This window comes from Muntiacus reevesi, chromosome 22, assembly GCF_963930625.1.
Source record: "Muntiacus reevesi chromosome 22, mMunRee1.1, whole genome shotgun sequence".
Taxonomy (NCBI): Eukaryota; Metazoa; Chordata; class Mammalia; order Artiodactyla; family Cervidae; genus Muntiacus; species Muntiacus reevesi.
In genome coordinates this window covers 15035720-15055774 of record NC_089270.1, presented here as the reverse complement: position 1 = coordinate 15055774, position 20055 = coordinate 15035720, and the positions used below count along the sequence as shown (strand labels likewise).

Below are 20055 nucleotides of genomic sequence, written 5' to 3'. Positions count from 1 at the left end.
AGATCTTACTGGTAATGAGTATCTACACAAGTTTTAAGACCCAACAGTTTGGGGGTTTTTTTGGCCACACCTTATGTCATGTGAGGTCTTAGTTCCCCAACCAGGGATCTGTGGGCTCAGAATCTTAACCACTGAGCCACTAGGAAAGTCCCAAATGCAGGGTTTTTATTTTTGTTTTTTCTTTGTTGTTGTTATTTTTGGTCACATAGCATGTGGTAAATCTTATTACCCTGACCTTCAAGAAGTAAACCTGCACTCCTTGCATTGGAAGCATGAAGTCTTAACCGCTACACCACCAAGACAGTCCCCCAGCAGTTTTAACCTCCAAAATATTTCTTCACTTCATCCCAGTCTCTCAGCTCCTTCTATTGTCCATGGACTATAGAACTAGCTTTCTAAATTGATCTCTCAGCTACAATTTGTCCTCCGTTTCCCTGCCCTGCAGATTAGAATACATTTTCTTCTCTGCCTTCAGCCAGTTAATAACTTTTCATCAGTTGAGCAGGATAAAATTCAAGCTCCTTCGATTATGGCATTTAAGGCTTTCCTTTATCTCCATTATCATTTCTCTCCAGTCTTACCCTTTTGCATATCCCATCTCACAAGTCGCTCCAGCAATACATGTGTTCTCTCTCCTTCCTTCCCCCTCTTCCTCCCCCAATACATGCCATTTTATATGATCATGATTTTATTCATGCAGCTTTCTGCCTGAAGACTTTAAGCTTTCTCTCATCTTCACACTTCAGGATGATGGCCTGTATTTTTCACTGAAATTACTTGTTTTGAGGAGCTTGTTTCTCCTCTTGTAGACACCAGAATTTTGCCCTGTCTAATTCATGACTATATCCTTAGTGTCCACCACTCTGCCTGACGTATAATAGATACTCAGTTAATCTAAGCTGAATATTGCAACACAGCTCTTAACACTAAATGTTTAGTGTATTTGATGGTGCTATTTTGGATACAGAATACTATAATATTCTCTGAATTATACTATATAGTGAGGAGAAATCTCACCTTTGTCTCCTGTTTTGTCCAGCTCTAAGAGAAAATCACATACTTGTCAGTCACAGCCTGACCAATCAACAGCAAATGCAATCACTTTTCTTTAGAGCTCTGTACTGTTTGAGAGCTTTAGAGGGGGCAGTTGAAGTCATGACAACAAAGGATGCTAGAGGATGCTAGAAGAGTGGTATAGCTGGCCTAAATTTCTGGCTACGATGTTATACAAAACCCTTGTGGAGGAACTGTTCACTCTTCTAGCAATCCTACTCTGCACAGATGTTCCATCTATGAAGTCATTTATAGTTCACAGAATTTTCCTCTCTTACCTTCCTTGTTTATACATATATATATATATATATATATATATATATATATTCATACTTACATGAGTTCCGTTCCTCCTTGTTAAAAATTTTATTGATCATGTCTAGCTCTCAAAGAATTTTAGGACATGTTATCTTCTTGTATCCTGCAGTGTGATGTAATATAGAATACACTGGACTCTATTGATCATAAAGAAGGTACAATCTCTAATCTCCAGAAGTTAACCCTCTAAAAAGAAAGCATAGAGAAAAACACTCGGCATGTGAATACATAGTGTTCTTACTTTTGTTTGTCTGCTTATTTGAATATTGAAATATTTTGTTAGGAACCATAGCTATCAAAATGCAGGGGTTTAATTTTTTTTTTCCCCAACAATTCTAGTGACAAAATCAGCCATCGTGGTGCATTTCTGTTTGAAACCTTTTTCTGTAATTTGGGCCATGTATTAAAGGAGGTAAAGAAATGCCAGGTTTAAAGTGCTTATTTAATTCCTGATGTTGCAACTGCCTGAGTCTCAATTTCTTGGTGTTACGTGTCTGAGCTTGAATCTGTGTCACTTGTAAATGGTGCTTTTCGATTACACTTTGTGCTGGCTTCGGTTCATTTTAATGTGAAAGATTGTAGATTTTAGTGTTTCATCTAAAACAGCTTTGCGTAACCGCTGTGTATCATGCAAGTCTTCCTAACCCTGTGTCACAACTTTGTATGTTTAAAGTGTTAAGTGTGTTAAAAGTTGGTGGAAATTGTGGCTTTTTAGTGTCAAGAATTTATGATAGAATGCTAACCTATTGAAAAGCTGCCTTTTAATGTTGCTATGTAAAAGTGGAGTCAGTGCTCTATTAGAGTTGGAGTTTAGAGAATCCAGATTAAAGGATAGTAAAATATTTGTCAGATTTCTATGCATTGTAATCTGGCAAAAACATGGTATACTCTTAATTATGGTAAATTAATACTAGAAATAGTAGAAATAAAAAGATATTGTCAGAGACTATATGATGACAGAATCTCTATAACTAGACTTTTATCCAGATTTTTTTTAATTGAAATATAATTGCTTTACAATGTTGTATTAGTTTCTCCTGGACAGTGACGTAAATCAGCCACATGTATAAATATATCTCCTCCCTCTTGGACTTTCCTCCCACCTCCATCCCACCCTTGTAGGTAGTCACAGAGCACCAAGGTGAATGTCCTGTGCTTTACAGCAGGTTTCCACTAGCTATCTATTTTACACATCAGTTCAGTTCAGTCACTCAGTCGTATCCGACTCTTTTCGACCCCATGGACTGTAGCCTACCAGATTCCTCCATCCATAGGATTTTCCAGGCAATAGTACTGGAGTGGGTTGCCATTTCCTTCTCCAGGGGATCTTCCCAACCCAGGGATCGAACCCGGGTCTCCCACATTGTAGACAGATGCTTTACTATCCAAGCCACCGAGGAAGTCATATATATGCTCAGTCCTAATCTCCCAATTCATCTCACCCTTTCTTTTCTACCCCCACATCCACATGTCTATTCTCTACATTAATTCTTTAAGCCATTCTTCTGCAGTCCCTATTTGTCTCATCCTCTCACCACTATTCAACAAATTGCTTTCTGGAGACACTGTATTCCTCTGTGTTTATGTACCTACATTACGCGCACACACGCACACATGCACACACGCGCACACACGCAGGCACACACATGCATGCATGCACACACTGAATTTGGTGCTGCCTTTTTGGTGACATGTATCCAGGCTAATTTTATTCTCCCATTTTTTTCTTTTGCACTCATTATTATTTCTACATTAAGATTCTTAATTCCAACTTCAAATTCCGTGTCTAAAAACTATCCTTGTAGGAAGTCAAAGAGACAGAAATCACGTAGTGAAATGAGGAATAATCATGATCCTAAAGGAATTCTAGTACACTGATTTCTACAATGTAGATTTCATTTAAATATTTACTAGCTGAGAAGTTTGCAAACCAAAAATTAGATATTGAATCTAATTTTACCCTACAAGTCAAATAAATTCAGTTCTCCAGTTGTAATGGAGACAGCTTAAAATTTTGCTGTTACAGTTTTAGCACTGCTATGAAAGTAGCTACATGTGTATTTTATAAAATGGGTATTTGAATATTTTTAACAGGTTCATTGCACATGACTTAAGAATTTTGGCATTCAGAAAACTTTGTAATGATCTATAAATACTTAGGAGCATCTCTCTTTTTTTTAAAGAAATCTAAAACATTCTAATTGAAATAACAATTATTAGATTTTATTGATGCTGGGAGATGGGCACATATGAAGACTTACTGTATACTCTTTGTTTTCATGTCTGTTAAGTTTTCATAATAAAAAGTTGTGTTTGTTTTTTTTTAATCACTTGGTTAATACCACATTCCTTGGATCTGGACCAAACCTAAATGCTAATATTATACATCTAAGTGTAGACAGAAAATATATCTGTGTTGTTTGGATCCTCCGAAAAGAAGTTATTAATAATGTTAGGATCTTGTGGAAAATTAGAGATGACCCTTCTTTTGCTGACTAGATCAGAGGAATAAAGCCTGTATCTGTCTAGTTAGTGTCTTTTAGTATTAGTCGCTCAGTCGTGTCCGACTCTTTGCGACCCCATCAACTGTAGCCCGCCAGGTTCCTCTGTCCGTGGAATTCTCCAGGCAAGATCACTGGAGTGGGCAACACTCCCTGCTCCAGAGGATCTTCCCTTCCTGGGACTGAGGCCACACTCTGCCGCACTGCAGGCAGTCTTTACCTTCTGAGCCACGAGGAAAGCCCAGAGTTAGTGTCTACTGGGTGCCTCTTGTGTAGGCCATCAGAAAGTCAAGAAGTGTTTCCTTCCAGATGATCTGGAAAATATGCCACTCCATATTCACCAGTGCAGATGATCTTGGTAAAGGAGGTGTAATTTATTAATAATTTATGAAACTGTTACATTTACTGTTCAGAAATGGAAAGCTTGTAAGGCTAACCTTTCTCATAAGCACAACTGAGTAGTAAATTTTGACTGAAATCTGATTATAGCCTTCTTGTAAGCATGACTGAGTAATAAATGTTGCCTGGGAACTTTAATATCGTTAGATCTGCCATGCCGTTGCATGAAAGGAACATGGCTAACAACATTTTTTTTTAAAGGTACATTCCAGAATACAAGCTCACAAAAGACCCCTACCACTTAATTAACATAGATGCACCACTCCTGTCCTGTTTTGTTTTGTTTTTTAATCTGAGTTTAATGTTTTTTTGTAATTTATTTTTTTAATTGGAGGAAATTTGCTTTACAAGGTTGTTGATTTCTGCCATACAACAATGCAAATCAGTCATAATTATATATGTATGCCCTCCCTCTTGAGCCTCTTTCCTTTCCCACCATCCCACACCTCTAGGTCATCACACCCCTCTTGACTTAGAAGAGGAAAAGACAGGTCTTCCTACCCTCAGTTGTCCTTCCAAGCTAGTCATCCAGTTCATGTTTCTAGAGTGCTTGAGCCCAGTTACTCTGAAGTGGTAAATCATCGTAAGGCCATGTCCTCCCTCCCCCAGGTGTGGTACTGAGAACGTTCAAAGACCAACAGTTCATCTAGGGAAGATGATTTATTGTTATATTTTTAAGAGGGTTTGTCAAAGTTACATTAATTTGTCTTACAGAGGAACCCAAGGGTTGTAAACAGTTTGCTAGTTTTGTCAATAAAGGAAACAGGAAACAAAATATAGGCAAGCTGAAAGCAGGGAATACAGACCTGTGAAATAATGTAAGAACAATTATAAAGCACCACCAAAGAATAGAAATTGAAATTAAAATTTACTCTCTTACAGCCACTTTGCAGAAATAGTTATGAAACAGTGAATTCATTTAATGAAATTGTTGTTGCATAGCATAGATTCAGGTGACTGAGGTTCTTTCTCTACTCTGTCTACTGAATAGGTTTATTGTAACTTTCTACTTTTCTTTGTGAGATAAAACGATATTGCCTCCATCCATTTGGGTCTTCTCTTTGGCCTTGTTGGTTTTACTGTCCTATACGGTACAATGCCAGGTTTGGCATTCGGTCAAGTTACCTTGGGAAAATCCCTCAAAACTTTTCCATGGAAGTTCTGTACAACAAAAGAAAAAGTTCTTTGGTGCTTCTTGAAAATAGTGGTTCTTCTTACATAATCATTTAACTATGTTCATTAATTTTAAGTAGTATTAAATAAAGCTATTATTTGACATCTTCTATAATCCTTTCAAATCATGTTCATCTTATACCAGAAGAATTTGTTTTTGTTTATTTTTTTTTACCATGTCACATTCCTGTGGTAGCATGGAATTCTTTTAAGTGCTGGTCAGTATTTGTATTTTCAATTCCAAAGCTCTTTTAATAGTTTTATTTGCCACTTACATTCACTGTATACAAAGCTGGACAAAGTAGGAGTCACCCATATTATACCTGCCTCTCCGGGTAAACATTGTTGTAAGAACAATGCACAATATCCTCTCCATCAAATCCATGGCCATTTATCCTCCTACTCCTCCCGGCATGACGTCTACCCTTTGCCTCAGCATGACCTCCCAGTTTTTCCAGCCCATCATTTCCATCCTGGTTCTACAAGCCTGGTTTCTGTGGTGCCATTTAATTATTTCATTCATTCATCTCATTTTTCTTTTTAATAAGCTCTCTTAAAATACCTTCTAGCACAAGGGAATAATTCATTTTGTGAAATACCTGCCCTCAAGTTTACAACCTAGTAAAAAAGAAGCCCTCACATACATTGATCATCTGTTACCTTGCATCCCACACCACTCCTCGGGTATTTCCCATGGTCTGCTTTCTCTAGTGCCTAGAAAAAGCCACACAAGCATTCTGATTGGCTTTAGTAAAATTCATGCATTCTAGCCTCATCTAAACTCTCATTGCTACGTGAAAGCTTTCATATGTTATTTGCTGACTCTTATCACATTCTTCACAGCAGAATTTCTTCAGTCTTTTTGGGAAGTGGTTTACTTTTCCTTGCCAGGAGGAAGGCATGTTTCTAATACAGGTTTCTTAGGAGTCCCTCTGGTTTTTTTGCTCTTTTCTTTGTTTCCTTCCTCCTACGTTAGCCATCTTATGTATGTTGGGTCTTTTCCCGTCTCCTGTTTTTCCTTCACATTTTTCCATCTGTATTCCCCACCATCATTTGCAGTCTCCTCCAACCTTCAGGCTTATTATCCCCTGCTTAAAAACATTCTCAAACATTTCTCACTACCAAAAAGACCCTAATAACTCATTTAGTCTCATTTACTTTATTTTTGTTTAAATCTTTTTCCTTTCTCAAACCTTCGAACTTCTTGAAAGAATAGTGTTACTCATTTTCTCAATTTCCTGTCTTCCAGCCTGATTTGGCCTCTCACCTGTCTGTGCAATGGAAATAGTCCTCTTAAAGATCATCAGTGACCTTTGTGTATCGCTTATATTCTTCTGTTCATTCATTTATTCATATCCACTCAGAAAATATTTATTTTGTATTGCTATGCATCAGACACAGTCCTTTTTGCCTAAGTTTATGATTAGGTTGAGGAAAACAAGCAGGTAGGGAAAGACCTATAAAGCAGTGAAGAGTCACAATTATTAAGCGTAAGCCAATATGAAAGTATCAGAAGCGGTGTATAACTCAGTCTTCAGGTGGTCATAAAAGCTTTTGTGAACAGAAAAGGTGTTTTTCCTTTCAATCTTCTCTTAAAGGAAAAAGAAAAAGTATTCAAAAGAAAAGAGGCGAAACAACATTCTAGCAGGAAGAGTATCTGAGGAAGGAATTTCAAAGTTTATATGCTTTTGGTTATTTGTAAATTCAGTAGAAAGAGTGGAAAATTTGGAGAACTGGATGGTGATGATGCCCTGAAACAAGGGTTCACCCTGAATTGAGTTTTTCAAGTTCTCTGTCAATGTTTGTGTGCCCGTGTGTTTTGGGGCTGCGGGAGGAGAGAGGTCTATGCTTTTCATCTGATTCTAAGTCAGAACCTGTATCTTCACAGCGTGTAGAGCTACTGCTGTAAATGTAGTCATGGATCAACTTAGAAAGGCTGTGAATGCTAAGGAGGCGCTAAACTATATCTTAAAAACTCTAGTCTGAAGAGCTTTAAGAAATAGAGCAATGTGGTCAGATTTTTGTTTCTGGAAAGTTCACTCTCTCTCATGTGCGTTATAACATGAGACAAGACTGCAGAAAGGGGAATCCAGGACAGTTAAGCAATCCAGGCAGGAGACTTATCTTAGAGTTATCATCTGTGGTAGTGATCGTAGAAGTGTGAAGATGAGGGGCTGAGGCAGAAACATTGAGAAGGTAGAATTCAGACTTCAGTGGAGTTCCGCCCCCCCATACCGAGCACACACTGCACAGACCCCCACCCACTCCCCATGCTTACTCATCCCACTCTGGTGGGACTAAATGTCCCATCTTGAGTATTTTGTATTTCTACATTTTTTTAAAAAACAACTTTATATTGCATTGGTGTATAGCCAGTTAGCAATGGAGATAACAGTGTTGTGAAAGTTTCAGGTGGGCAGCAAAGGGACTCGGCCATACATTTTTATCAGTCCATTCTCCCCTGGTCTCTCCTCCCATCCAGGCTACCACGTACCATTGAGCAAAGTTCCTTGTGCTACACAGTACGTCCTTGTTGATTATCCATTTTAAATATAGCAGCGTTGTACTCCTGCATTTTAAATTGTTTGAGCTTGGGGCTGTGTCTCTGGACTTTTCTGTCCCTCATAGCACCTGAAACAGAGAATGATGTTTATCTAGCATCTGCTCTATTCTAAGAGCTTTGCATATGAGTTCAGTTAATGCTACAATAACCTTAGGAGCTGCGCATTTCTCTTATACCCTCTTTTCAATTGAAGAAGAGTCACAGGAAAGTTAAATACCGTCCCAAAATCATGCACTTGGTGAGTAGTAGACCTGAGATTCAAACCCAGGCAATCTGGCTGCAGGGTCCAGGCCCCTAACCAGGATGCCAAACCACTTCAAAATTGTAGTCACATTTTTAAATGACTGTCCAGTGATTAGTAAATTTAAAGCAACAGATGTTCTGGTCTCACAAGAATAAATGTAGTGCTTTATATGACTGTGGAACAGCTAATGAGACTGCTTTCTAATGTTTTTGTTTTAATCCTTTCAGAACCAGTTCAAAGATACAGAACTTACCACAGTGATCTCTTTAGTACGTCCAGTGAAACGCCATCTATTGTGTCCTCTGAATCGGATTTCAGGCAAGGTAAGAAGCATCTGAACAAGCAAAACATTCATAAGAAACCATGATTGTGCTGTTTCATTCCACTTATACCAGATACCTAGAATAGTCAAATTAAGACTGTCAGAAAGTGCTTTCGTAGATACCGGGGCGGAGAATGGACAGTTAGTGCTTGATGGGGACAGAGTTTCAGTTTAGGAAGGTGAAAAATTTGGGAGATGTATGATGGTGAGTGTTGCAAAACAGTGTGAATGTCCTTAGTGCCAATGAACCGTACAGTTAAATATGGTTAAAAATAGTACATTTTATATTATGTGACTTTTTCCACAATTAAAAAAAAACATTTAAAAAAGAAGCTATGATTTTTGTTCTCTTTTAGTAGTACTGAGATACAAGGTATGAAAAGAATAATTCTATATAAAAATTTTAAATTACAAAAAGCTTCCCGTTACTCATTTTAACACTGTTATAGGTACTTAAGGGCATCCCTCATAGCTCAGTCAGTAAAGAATCGGCCTGCAGTACAGGAGACCCGGGTTCAATTCCTGGATCAGGAAGATCCCCTGGAAAAGGAAATGGCAACCCACTCCAGTACTCTTGCCTGGAGAATCCCTTGGACAGAGGAGCCTGGCGGGCTACAGTCCATGGGGTCACAAGAGTCAGACATGATTTAGTAACTAAAACCATTGTAGGAACTTAACAGCAGTTTCATCAAATAGCAGTGTAGTCATTTTCATATAAGATGACATAATTCATTGTTTTCAAAAATAAAATGACTGTCACTAAAGAGTTTAATGACATTATATCATTAATTTGATTATATGAATATGATATGTAAAAATTATCTTATGTGTCTTCTGAGTGCTTATGTTTTAAATAAGACTATTTCATATTTTTATGACTTGTGCTGTTCCTTTTCATTCACAATTAGTGAGAAAAAGTGAAACTTCAAAGAGATTTGAATCCAACAGTGGTCTCCCAGGTGTAGATGAAACCCCAAGTCAAGGCCAATCACAAAGACCAAGGTATGTAATATGAAAAAAATGGTAATATATTTCCAGTTTCATGTGGTTTTTTTCTTCATTAGAATCAAGGAGTATTTTTTTTATTCTCTTCCCTCTGTTTTCTCCATTTTCCTTTTCTTCCCTCCTCTTTAAAGTTCTTGCAAATTCAATTATGTAAAAGATGTTACAGTTGTTTGAGTTATTGGAATCTTTTAAAATTAGAATTGGCCCTGATTATTTATAGTTTGTGCTTGATTTTTTTAATTGCCAATATGAATATAAAATAACTAACAGTAAGGAAGTTCTGAAGGTATAGCATTAAACATCTATGAGAAAATACAAACTTTGATTTCTAAAAGAATAATGCTTTTTTCAAAAGGTTACATGGACTCAACAAGTAGGCTTTCAGTACTATCTGTTGAATGAATAATTAGTAGATTACTACTAAGTAACCTATCATGTGAAATCTATTATATAAAAAGTTAAGTTTTCACTACATCTTCCTGGATTAAAAGCAGCTATCTTGTACTTAAACGTATTTTTAAGCCCAGTTTGGACTGATCAGAGTTCATTTTCATACTGAAACACTCAGTGTGCGTATGAGATGGCAGTTATTCTTGTGCTTGGGTTAGGATGGTGGTATTATAACTATGGGCTGATTTAACTTGTTTGAGGTGAAATGTGTCAACTCAGTACTGCATATATTAATGTGCGTCTTCTTCACGTGTGCACAGGTCCCTTACATGAACAGAAGTATGTTGTTAAAGTTAAGCATTAATTTGAAATTCATAATGTAATATTAGAGAATCAGAGGTTGCTTCAGAATTTACTACCAAACTATAGTAATACTTTTAAATTTCATATCTAAGTTTATTTGATTTAGGTACCATTATATACAAAAGGATCATTTGGAAATTAACAAAAATCTGCCCGTTAGCTGATTAATTCTGGCAGGCAAAGGTTTCATACCCATAAACTATTAATAGTCCAGGTAACCCTGCCCATGTGATTAAAACAGACAGTTTAATCAGGGTTAACACTCCAAGTAATTACATACATTGCACTAAAATTATTCTGTAATATTCCAGTTTTTATAAAATTTATGTCTTTTTCTCATGTTCCTTTTTAAAATGTCCGTGATACTTTCTATTAGGAAAGTTCTAATCAGTATTCATTTGCCTAAAGTGATGCAATCTTTACATAGTAGCATTGTATATTACTATAACCCCATTGTGGGAATAGTAATTGCAATCACCCTATTTTGGTAATTTTGATCAAAGAGGCTAGAGACAAAGATAGGTCTATGCTTGATAGTAGATAGTTTTATTAAAAAAGCAAAACTGTTTGGAGATGACCAGCAAAAAGAAGCAAATGTTGAATTGCACTAAGGTCTGTGTTGAATTGAGGAAGTCACTCCTCTCTATATATGTAATTTGGAGAAAGCTCATAGTTAATATGATGCCTTTTTAGCTTAATCAGAAGAAGGAATAGAGAGCAATAGAAGAATTGTTGGAATTATATGTTAAAATTGATTGATTTTATAGTCAGTTTGCTAGTTATTTAGAAAACATATTCCTCCAAACAAAGTTAAATCATTTTGTGAGACTTAATTCAGTTTTCTTGATAAGGTAACTCAAAAGCATGGAGATTATAAGAGAATCTTAGTTTTGACTGTTTCCAGTTTTTTATTTTTTTTTTTTTTATTCGGAGAAGGCAATGGCAACTCACTTCAGTACACTTGCCTGGAAAATCCCATGGATGGAGGAGCCTGGTGGGCTGCAGTCCATGGGGTCGCAAAGAGTCGTACTCGACTGAGTGACTTCACTTTCACTTTTCACTTTCATGCATTGGAGAAAGAAATGGAAACCCACTCCAGTGTTCTTGCCTGGAGAATCCCAGGGACAGCAGTGCCTGGTGAGCTGCCATCTATGGGGTCGCACAGAGTCGGACACGACTGAAGCAACTTAGCAGCAGCAGCAGCAGCAGTTTATTTTTAGGAAACAATAACATTAAAGTGTTAGCTCATCAGATCATAATTTAGTGATAAGCTGCTTTTATTTCACACTTTAAGATGGTAAAAAACACAACTTGATGTTCATAACATCTGCACTAGATATAGGTGAAACAGAAATGTTTCTTTCAAGGAGAACTTGACTATTATTGTTGTTTAGTCACTAACTTGTGTCCAACTCTTTACAACCCCTTGGACTTCAGCACACCAGGCTTCCCTGTCCTTCACTGTCTCCCAGAGTTCACTCGAACTCATGTCCATACAGTCGGTGATGCCATCCAGCCATCTCATCCTCAGTTGCCCCCTTCTCCTGCCCTCAGTCTTTCTCAGCATCAGGGTCTTTTCCACTGAGTTGACTCTTCACATCAGGTGGCCAGAGTATTGGAGCATGCAGCTTCCAGTGAATATTCAGAGTTGATTTCCTGTAGGATTGAATGGTTTGCTCTCCTTGAAGTCCAAGGGACTCTCAAGAGTCTTCTCTAGTACCACAGTTCAGAAGCATCAATTTTTTGGCACTCAGCCTTTTTTATGATCCAACTCTCACATGACTACTGGAAAAGCCATAGTTTTGACTTTGTTGGCAAAGTGACGTCTCTGCTTTTTAATATTCTGTCTAGGTTGGTCATAACTTTTCTTCCAAGGAACAAGTGTCTTTTAATTTCATGGCTGCAGTCACCATCCACAATGATCTTGGAGCCCAAGAAAATTAAATCTGTCACTGTTCCACTTTTCCCCTATCTATTTGCCATGAAGTAATGAGACAGGATGCCATGATCTTAGTTTTTGAATGTTGAATTTTAAGTCAACTTTTTCACTCTCCTCTTGGCTTTCTGCCGTTGGAATGATACCATCTGCATATCTGAGATTGTTGATATTTCTCCTGGCCATCTTGATTCCAGATTTTTGTATTTGTTACATTTAATGTAAGATGCTAAAGTCTACTTCTTTTAGACTACCCCATCTCTTCCTGTCCAAGGAAAAACACATTAACTGAGGTATTGTCTAAATTCTTTATTCAAGTGCAGAGTTTTCTGTATGTGTACAAAGTCTTCTGATAGTATCTTTAACATGCCAGTACACAATCGGGATGTTCTGTTTGTTCTTTAGGTCACATATTTGTGAGATCTATAAATAGTTCTGTATTTAGATATGTTGCTTGCTTCTTTATAAAAATTTCCATTCCTTTATCTAGAATGAAATGGAAAAACAGATCCACACAATGCTATTGATTTGTATCATAGTGGGTGGGGGGAGATTAACAGGAAGTTATGAGTCAGATCCAGCAGACTGAGTAATTTTGGATTTTGAACTATCAAAAGTGTCTTTCAGTGACCAAAAAAAGACATTCAAAGCTATTTTCCGAAAAGCATCTCTAAATTTTTGTGTGTGTGTTAACTTTTGAAGTACGGTTTTACGTAGTGCTATTCCTACTGCTTCTATGCTTATCTGTTTAATGATGTAACCTTTTTTTGTCTTGAAAGAACCTGTTTATCCATTCCTAAATCATCTAGGTTTTGTGAGTTTCTTGTTTGTTTGCATGTGTTTTGTCTATATTTTGTTCGTTTTTGTTTAGCCTCTCAAACGTTGCAGTCAGGTATTGTGATGGGACACAAAATGATGATCAATCATTTTTGTTACCTGTTTGTTGCTCTGATAGAAAAGAATTTGAACATGAAGGCTAATATATTTAATGAAAATGAAAGGTGTGGGTTAAAATGTATAGATTCAAAGTTTTATCATTTTCCTTGACCCCCATTAAGTGAGAGTTAGCCATAAAATCATGTTCAATCATTGGCTCAATAAGTGATTATTGAATACCCACCTTGTAGTAGGTACTTCTATGTGCCGGAAGTGAGATTATGAACAAGACCAAAAAATTCCCTCCAGAGATTTTATAGGGCTGAATGATATCCAGTAAACCACTGACAAAAAAGTAAGTAATGCACCATCAGAATGTGATGGTACTTGAAAGAAAAATAAATCACACTAAAGAGATAGAGAGTACAAGGGTATGATGTCCAAGTTCTAGTTTACTTAGGTAGACTGGTCAGAGGAGGCCTCTCCCAAGGGTTAGGGTTAGGATTAGGGTTAACTATTTTGAGTATAATGGGAATCCATTGGATGGTTGAGAGCATAGAGAGCTATGATCATATTTACATTTTAATGGGGTTACTCTGATCTGTTCTTTGAAAAACAGATTGTAGAAGTAAAAGACCAGTTTGGAGGCAATTACAGTGCTCCATTTGAGATGCATACAGCACAGACTAGGTTGTTAGTGATAGAGAAGAATTGGAAATAGATTTCTTCAAGATTATGCCCTTAAGGATTTACTGCTCATTCAGATGTTGGATTTGTAAGGAATCAAAATGACTTCAGATTATGTCCTAAGTAACCAGTGAAGACTGAGAGAAGGTTGCACGTAAGGAACAAGTATCAAGAGTTTGGTTTTAGACATCTTAGGCTAAAGATGCATGTTCACATCCAAGTAGAACACTCACCTAAGCAGGTGACTAGAGTCAATTCAAGGGAGAGCCTGGAGTTACGGAAGTATAAGGTAATTGAGGCCATGTGACTACATGAGACCAGGTAAGTGTGAACTGTATATGGAGACTAGAAAAATCTGGAGGTCTGAGCACTGTTGTAGTCTAACGTTGTTGTTGTTGTTCAGTCACTAAGTTGTGTCTGATTCTTTGCGACCCCATGGACTGCAGCACACCAGGCCTCCGTGTCCTTTACCATCTCCCGGAGTTTGCTCAAACTCATGTCTATTGAGTTGGTGATACCATCCAACCATCTCATCCTCTGTCGCCCCGTTCTTGTGCGCTCAGCCTTTCCCAGCATCAGGATCTTTTCCAATGAGTTAGCTGTTCAGATCAGATGGCCAGTGTTTGGAGCTTCAGCTTCAGCATCAGTCCTTCCAGTGAATACTCAGGGTTGATTTCCTTTAGGATTGACTGGTTTGATCTCCTTGCTGTCCAAGGAACTCTCAAGAGTCTTCTCCAGCAACGCAATTTGAAAGCATCAATTCTTCGGTGCTCAGTCTAACATTAAGAGATTAGAAACGAAGGAAGATCCAGGAAAAAAGACTAAGGAGGAGCCAGTGAATATTTATTTTTGACTGTGCTGGGTCCGTGGCTGTGCAGGCTTTTCTCTAGTTGCAGCAGCGGGTTGGGCGAGGGTGGCGGCTACTCTCTGGGTGTGGTGCACAAGCTTCTCACTGCAGTGGCTTCTCTTGTTGCACAGCACAGGCTCTTGGGTGCTTGGGTTTCAGTAGTTGTGGCTCGTGGGCTCAGTAGTTGTGGCACACGATATTAGGTTCCCCATAGCATGTGAGATCTTCCCGCATCAGGAATCGAACCCGTGTCTCCTGCATTGGCAGGATTCTTAACCACTGAGCCAGAAGCCTCAGAAGTCAGATGTTTAAGGACTGAATAACTATGTTATATGATGCTTGGAGGTCAAGTAGCATGCAAACTAAGAATTATCCTTTGGCTTTGATGATACTGAAGGCAATCTTTTCTGTGACTGGTTTTGGTGAACTGGTGAGGAGTCAAACTATGGGTCTGAATCCAAGAGAAAGTGGAAGATAAAGTGGAGATAAAATTTAAAGGACAGTTTTGAAGAAACTTACTCTAAAAGACAGCAGAAAAATGAAATAGAATCTAAAAGGGGATATGGAACCAAAGGAGAATTTTTTTGTTTTAAGTAGAAAATAGTACAGCATGTTTGTATAACATGAATAACCTAGTGGACGAGATGGGTGATGCATGTGAGAGGGTAACTGCAAGAGCGAAGTCTCTGGATAGGGAAGGCGGTCGGAACTCCATGCACAATAAAGGTTTGAGGCCTATATAAGTGTGCAGGAGATCTATCCATTGTAACAGAAAAGAGCAGAGCGTAGATCTGGAAAGTCTGGTGGTAGAAGGATAAGGAAGTTGTTTCCTGTTTGCTTCTTATTTCACCAAAAAAAAATTTGAAGAGAAGTCATCAGTTGAGAGAGAATGAGGGAGGAAGTTTTGAAAGAACTTTGATAAAAAAAAGAAAAGGAAAAAAATGTGAAATAGTTCTCTAAGAAAATGAATCACCATGAAGTACTGAGAACCCAGGGAGATTAGTCAGCATGGTTCTGCAGTTTCATGAGAGTTCAAGTCGTATGCCAAGAAATTATTTTCATGGTGGGCTATACAACTTCAGCAATGTGAGGGCTAGAGGGGGTTAATAGAATTAATGTATAACAGGTATAGAAAATTTAACTTCTTATGGAAAACCTCTAACTTTTCAGCCTATCCAGTACTAACTGGTTTTATGACATATGTGGAATGACATCTTTCAGATGAATTACTGAAGACTGTAGTGTACCCTGAACCATAATACTTGCAATACCAATACGTGATAAAGCAGTGTGGTCTAGAAGATAAACATGTCTAACTTCAGATCATAAACTAATCTATTAGTTAACATAACATTAAAAGTGTAAACTCTAAGTCAAGATTTCTAAAGCATTTATATATCACATTTATAGGAAGTAAAAAATTTTTTAAAGTGAAAGTTTTAACAGAGAGGAAGTGGTCAAGTCAGTGAACTAAAATTCCTGATAGAGTTAATGAATGGTTTGATGGAGAGTGCTAGAGGAAGTGAGCTAGAAAAAAAATAAGGAGATGAGATGGAGAGGGTTTTGGAAGATAGAAATAGGACATTCTAGAGGCTGCACACTTATTGTGACTGGTCATGGGAGCAGAATTCTGGCTGAGATGGAAGAAGTCAGGGTGTTGGGAGACTCCCCCGTCTCTGTAACACCACCATGAACGATGACCTCAGTGGTGTTAGAGAAGACCACTGCGTCAGGCACTTACATCTGTAATGCACAGAGAAGAGTTGGCCAACAGAACCAAGTCTAGAGCAAAGCAGATGAGTGAATGGTTTGATTTCATAGCTCATATTTCAAGGAAAGGGAAAAGACCCGGGTTTGATGCCTGGGTTGGGAAGATCCACTGGAGAAGGAAATGGCAGCCCAATCCAGTATTCTTGCCTGGAAAATCCCACAGACAAAAGAGCCTGGCGGGCTACAGTCAGAGTCAGATGCAACTGAGCAGCTAACACTTTCAATTCAAGGAAGCTGGGGGCTCTTGGGAGAGGAGTCAATAATGATCTGGAAGCTGAAATAAAAATCCGAGGAAATCTCTGTCTCATATCCAGGCCCACTGGTGTAGGATTATGAGCATAAAACAGCCCCCATCTGAAATAGCCACAGCAGGAACAGTTTCAGACGTTGAGCTGTTCAGAGAAGAGGTAGAGGATATAGATCTACCCACTGAAAATGAGACACCACAGTATACTAATACATTAAAAATAGGACTGAGGTGTTACTGCAAAGGTTCTTTTGAAATGAAAAGATAAAATTTGTCTAAGTTCTTGATACCTTGTTTAACATGATTTTTTTTCTTGGTTAGACTTAGTATGTTTTTTTCTCAATCCACTTTTCTCTTTTCTATATGGCAGACAATATGAAACACCCCTTGAAGGCAACTTAATTAATCAAGAGATCATGCTAAAACGGCAAGAAGAAGAAATGATGCAGCTGCAAGCCAGAATGGCCCTTAGACAGTCTCGGTTGAGCCTATATCCAGGGGACACTATCAAAACTTCCATGCTTGACATCACCAGGGATCCCTTAAGAGAAATAGCCCTAGAAACAGCCATGACCCAAAGAAAACTGAGAGTAAGTTGATTCTCAGGTTATTGCATCTAAACTTGGTCTTATAGGGAAATGCTATGCAAAGTACTTTAAAAAATTGTATAATTCTGAAATCTCATATTTAAGTTTCCATTGATGTTAAATATCTTGTTGGTTGACATTAAAATATTTAGCTCTTTTCATGGTTTCATTTTTACAATAGCATGAGATGGATTTACAATATCTTAACTGTATATTTTAAAAAGTATATTTGTAATCCTTAAATCAACTGACTTTATTCAGTATTATGGTGGATTACTTTTTAATATTTATTATCCCACAAACCAATAAGATCAGAGATAGAGAGTTCAAGGTTGGTTCAGAAGCTCAAGAATTCTATCAAGTACATTCCATCTTTCTGCTCTGCCATTCTCAGAATTTCGACAGTAATTCTCTTTATAGTTAAAAGATGACTGCATTAGCTCCAAGTATCATATCCTTGTATTACAGTATTCAAAGATAAGAAAGAACAAATCTTGCTATCTGTGGGGGAGTGTTATTTTATGTGTTTAGTTGGTTTATTTTTCTTTCATCATATGTCCTCTGTATTTTTAAAAACATAAGCTCAAAATGAACATAGTCTTTTCTCATATAAAATATCATAAACATTTTACAACTTTTATAATATTATTGTTAAGGGCTATGAGGTACTCTATTATGTGAACTTACCATGTACCATAATTTATTTAATCATTATCCAGATAATGAACATTTAAAATTAAAATCCTCTAATTTGTAGTTACTTTACATCCTGATAACTAAATCTTTGCAGATAGCTTCCTCTGCAAAGGAATAGCCAAGTCAAAGGCAAATACCTTTTTAGACATTTTATACATATTGTCAAATTGCCCTTTAAAAACTTCTTCCAATTTATGTTTCCTCTGATCGTGCCTGTTTCACCATATTCTTACTGACTCTCATAGTATCATTCTTTTTTTTAATCATCACCAATTTGATAGATGAAGCAATATCTCGTTTGTACTGTTGCTTTACAAATAATTCTTCAAAAGCAAAGTAAATAATAGTAAAAGTGATAAAATCTAAAGTGATTTTTTTTTCTCTCTAGTCCTATGCTAAGAAAGTATATTATCCTATTCCATTTTGGGTTTTGTTGCTTATTTCAAACAGTCTTCTTAAAAGCAAATTTGTATACCATAAAATTGACAGAATTCAAATTTTTCCTCCTAGTTTTCTAAGAAGAAAAGTGTTGCGTGGTGAAAATTACACTGAACTACAAATTAAGAGACTTGGATTCAGTTTCTAATAATTTCATTTCTAATATGATATCTATGCATATTTTAAAACTGTTTTGCGTCTCACTATGCCAGTTTTTAAAATGTGGAATTGAGTTGTAATTTATAAGACAGATTCCAGTTTTAAAGTTATTAGATTTCAATAAAATATAACTCAAATTTAAGCCAAGAGAAAGAAATTCCCTAAGACTTCATCAATTTATCATTATAACCAATACATTTGTCAAAATTAATCAGCAGTCAGGATAGCATGGGTTACCAATAATTAAAGGCACACATAAAGCATAAGGGGCACACATATATACACATCTTTTTCCTAAATCATAGTTTCAGAGAACTGATACAGAATTTTGTTACATTAAAGAGTCATAAGTGATATTCTGTACCTTTATAGTATACCACTGTTCTATATCATCTCACTAAAAACTTGGGTTTCCTTTTAGGCAATGCTGTCTGGCTTTTTTAAAAAATACATACTCTTTTTTCAGTGACTAGAGAATTTGAACTGCTGATCATTGAAGAACCACATAGTATTTTTTCTTAAAAAGAAAAAGAAAAAAATGAACAAAAAGGGAAAATTCCTAGCGGTCCAGTGACTAGGACTCCACACTTCAACTGTAGAGTGTGGCCAAATAAATAAAGGAGGAAGGATACATTTCTGAGGCTGAAAAAAGAGTTCTAGTATTCAGAGGAACGATTTCACAATTGAATTAACATTCTTTTCTAAAACATAACTTTTTATTTTTTTCTAGATTATTTTTGGCGTAGACACATTTTAGTGTTCACACTCAGTTGCCTTAGTTGATCTGTATCAGATTCTGCCTTTAACATGGCAGACCATTGTCATTTCTTCTATTCTATTTCTATTCCTATTTAAAATGTGTCCTGCTGGTTCACTGAAAATTAACAAATGCTTGAGGTTAAACTTTTACCTAAGTGGTATCGGTCACATGTTCCACACTCCGTTGATTGGATAGAATTCCCACGTCAAGTAACCAAATGAACTGTGCAGAGAAGATACAAAGAAGAAACCAACAAAAATAAATCTCCATATATTTATGGGTGCACACACACAAACACATAGACCACCTGCCTTTGGCCTCAAGATTAGCCCTGTGTTCGTTCTACATTTTTTCCCCTTTGGATGTCATGTTTCAGTCTATTTGAATCCTGCTCCCCGCTTGGACTCCAGCTTGTTTTTTTTTTTTTTTTTTTTTTTTTTTTTTTTCCCAGCTTGTTTTAAGTTATATTTTCAACCAATTCTTCCCTCTAGGCAGAAACCCCTGGATGCATAAGACGTAAAGGGAAAGAGTAGATTGAAAAGTAGTGAATGCAGAGTGTGGAGTCTACTTCTCCTAGCTCCTGAGATATTATTTTCATAGTAGAGGCAGCAGTGCGGAGCAGAGACCATGACACCTAAAATAACCCTGCATGCATGCTAAGTCACTCCATCATGTCCGACTCTTTTGCGACCCCATGGACTGTAGCCCGCCAGTATCCTCT

At 37.2% G+C, this 20055-nt stretch overlaps 1 protein-coding gene across 11 annotated transcripts in view; it reads left to right on the top strand.

Annotated features, from left to right (window-relative positions):
* PTPN13 (protein tyrosine phosphatase non-receptor type 13) overlaps positions 1-20055 on the top strand; it is a 217145-nt gene that overhangs the window by 117344 nt on the left and 79746 nt on the right. For all 11 annotated transcript variants that reach the window (XM_065914102.1, XM_065914101.1, XM_065914100.1 and 8 more), the window contains 3 exons: positions 8479-8574; positions 9482-9575; positions 17065-17284. In XM_065914102.1, coding sequence (XP_065770174.1) covers positions 8479-8574; positions 9482-9575; positions 17065-17284 — 410 coding nt within the window. The remainder of the gene's footprint in view (positions 1-8478; positions 8575-9481; positions 9576-17064; positions 17285-20055) is intronic.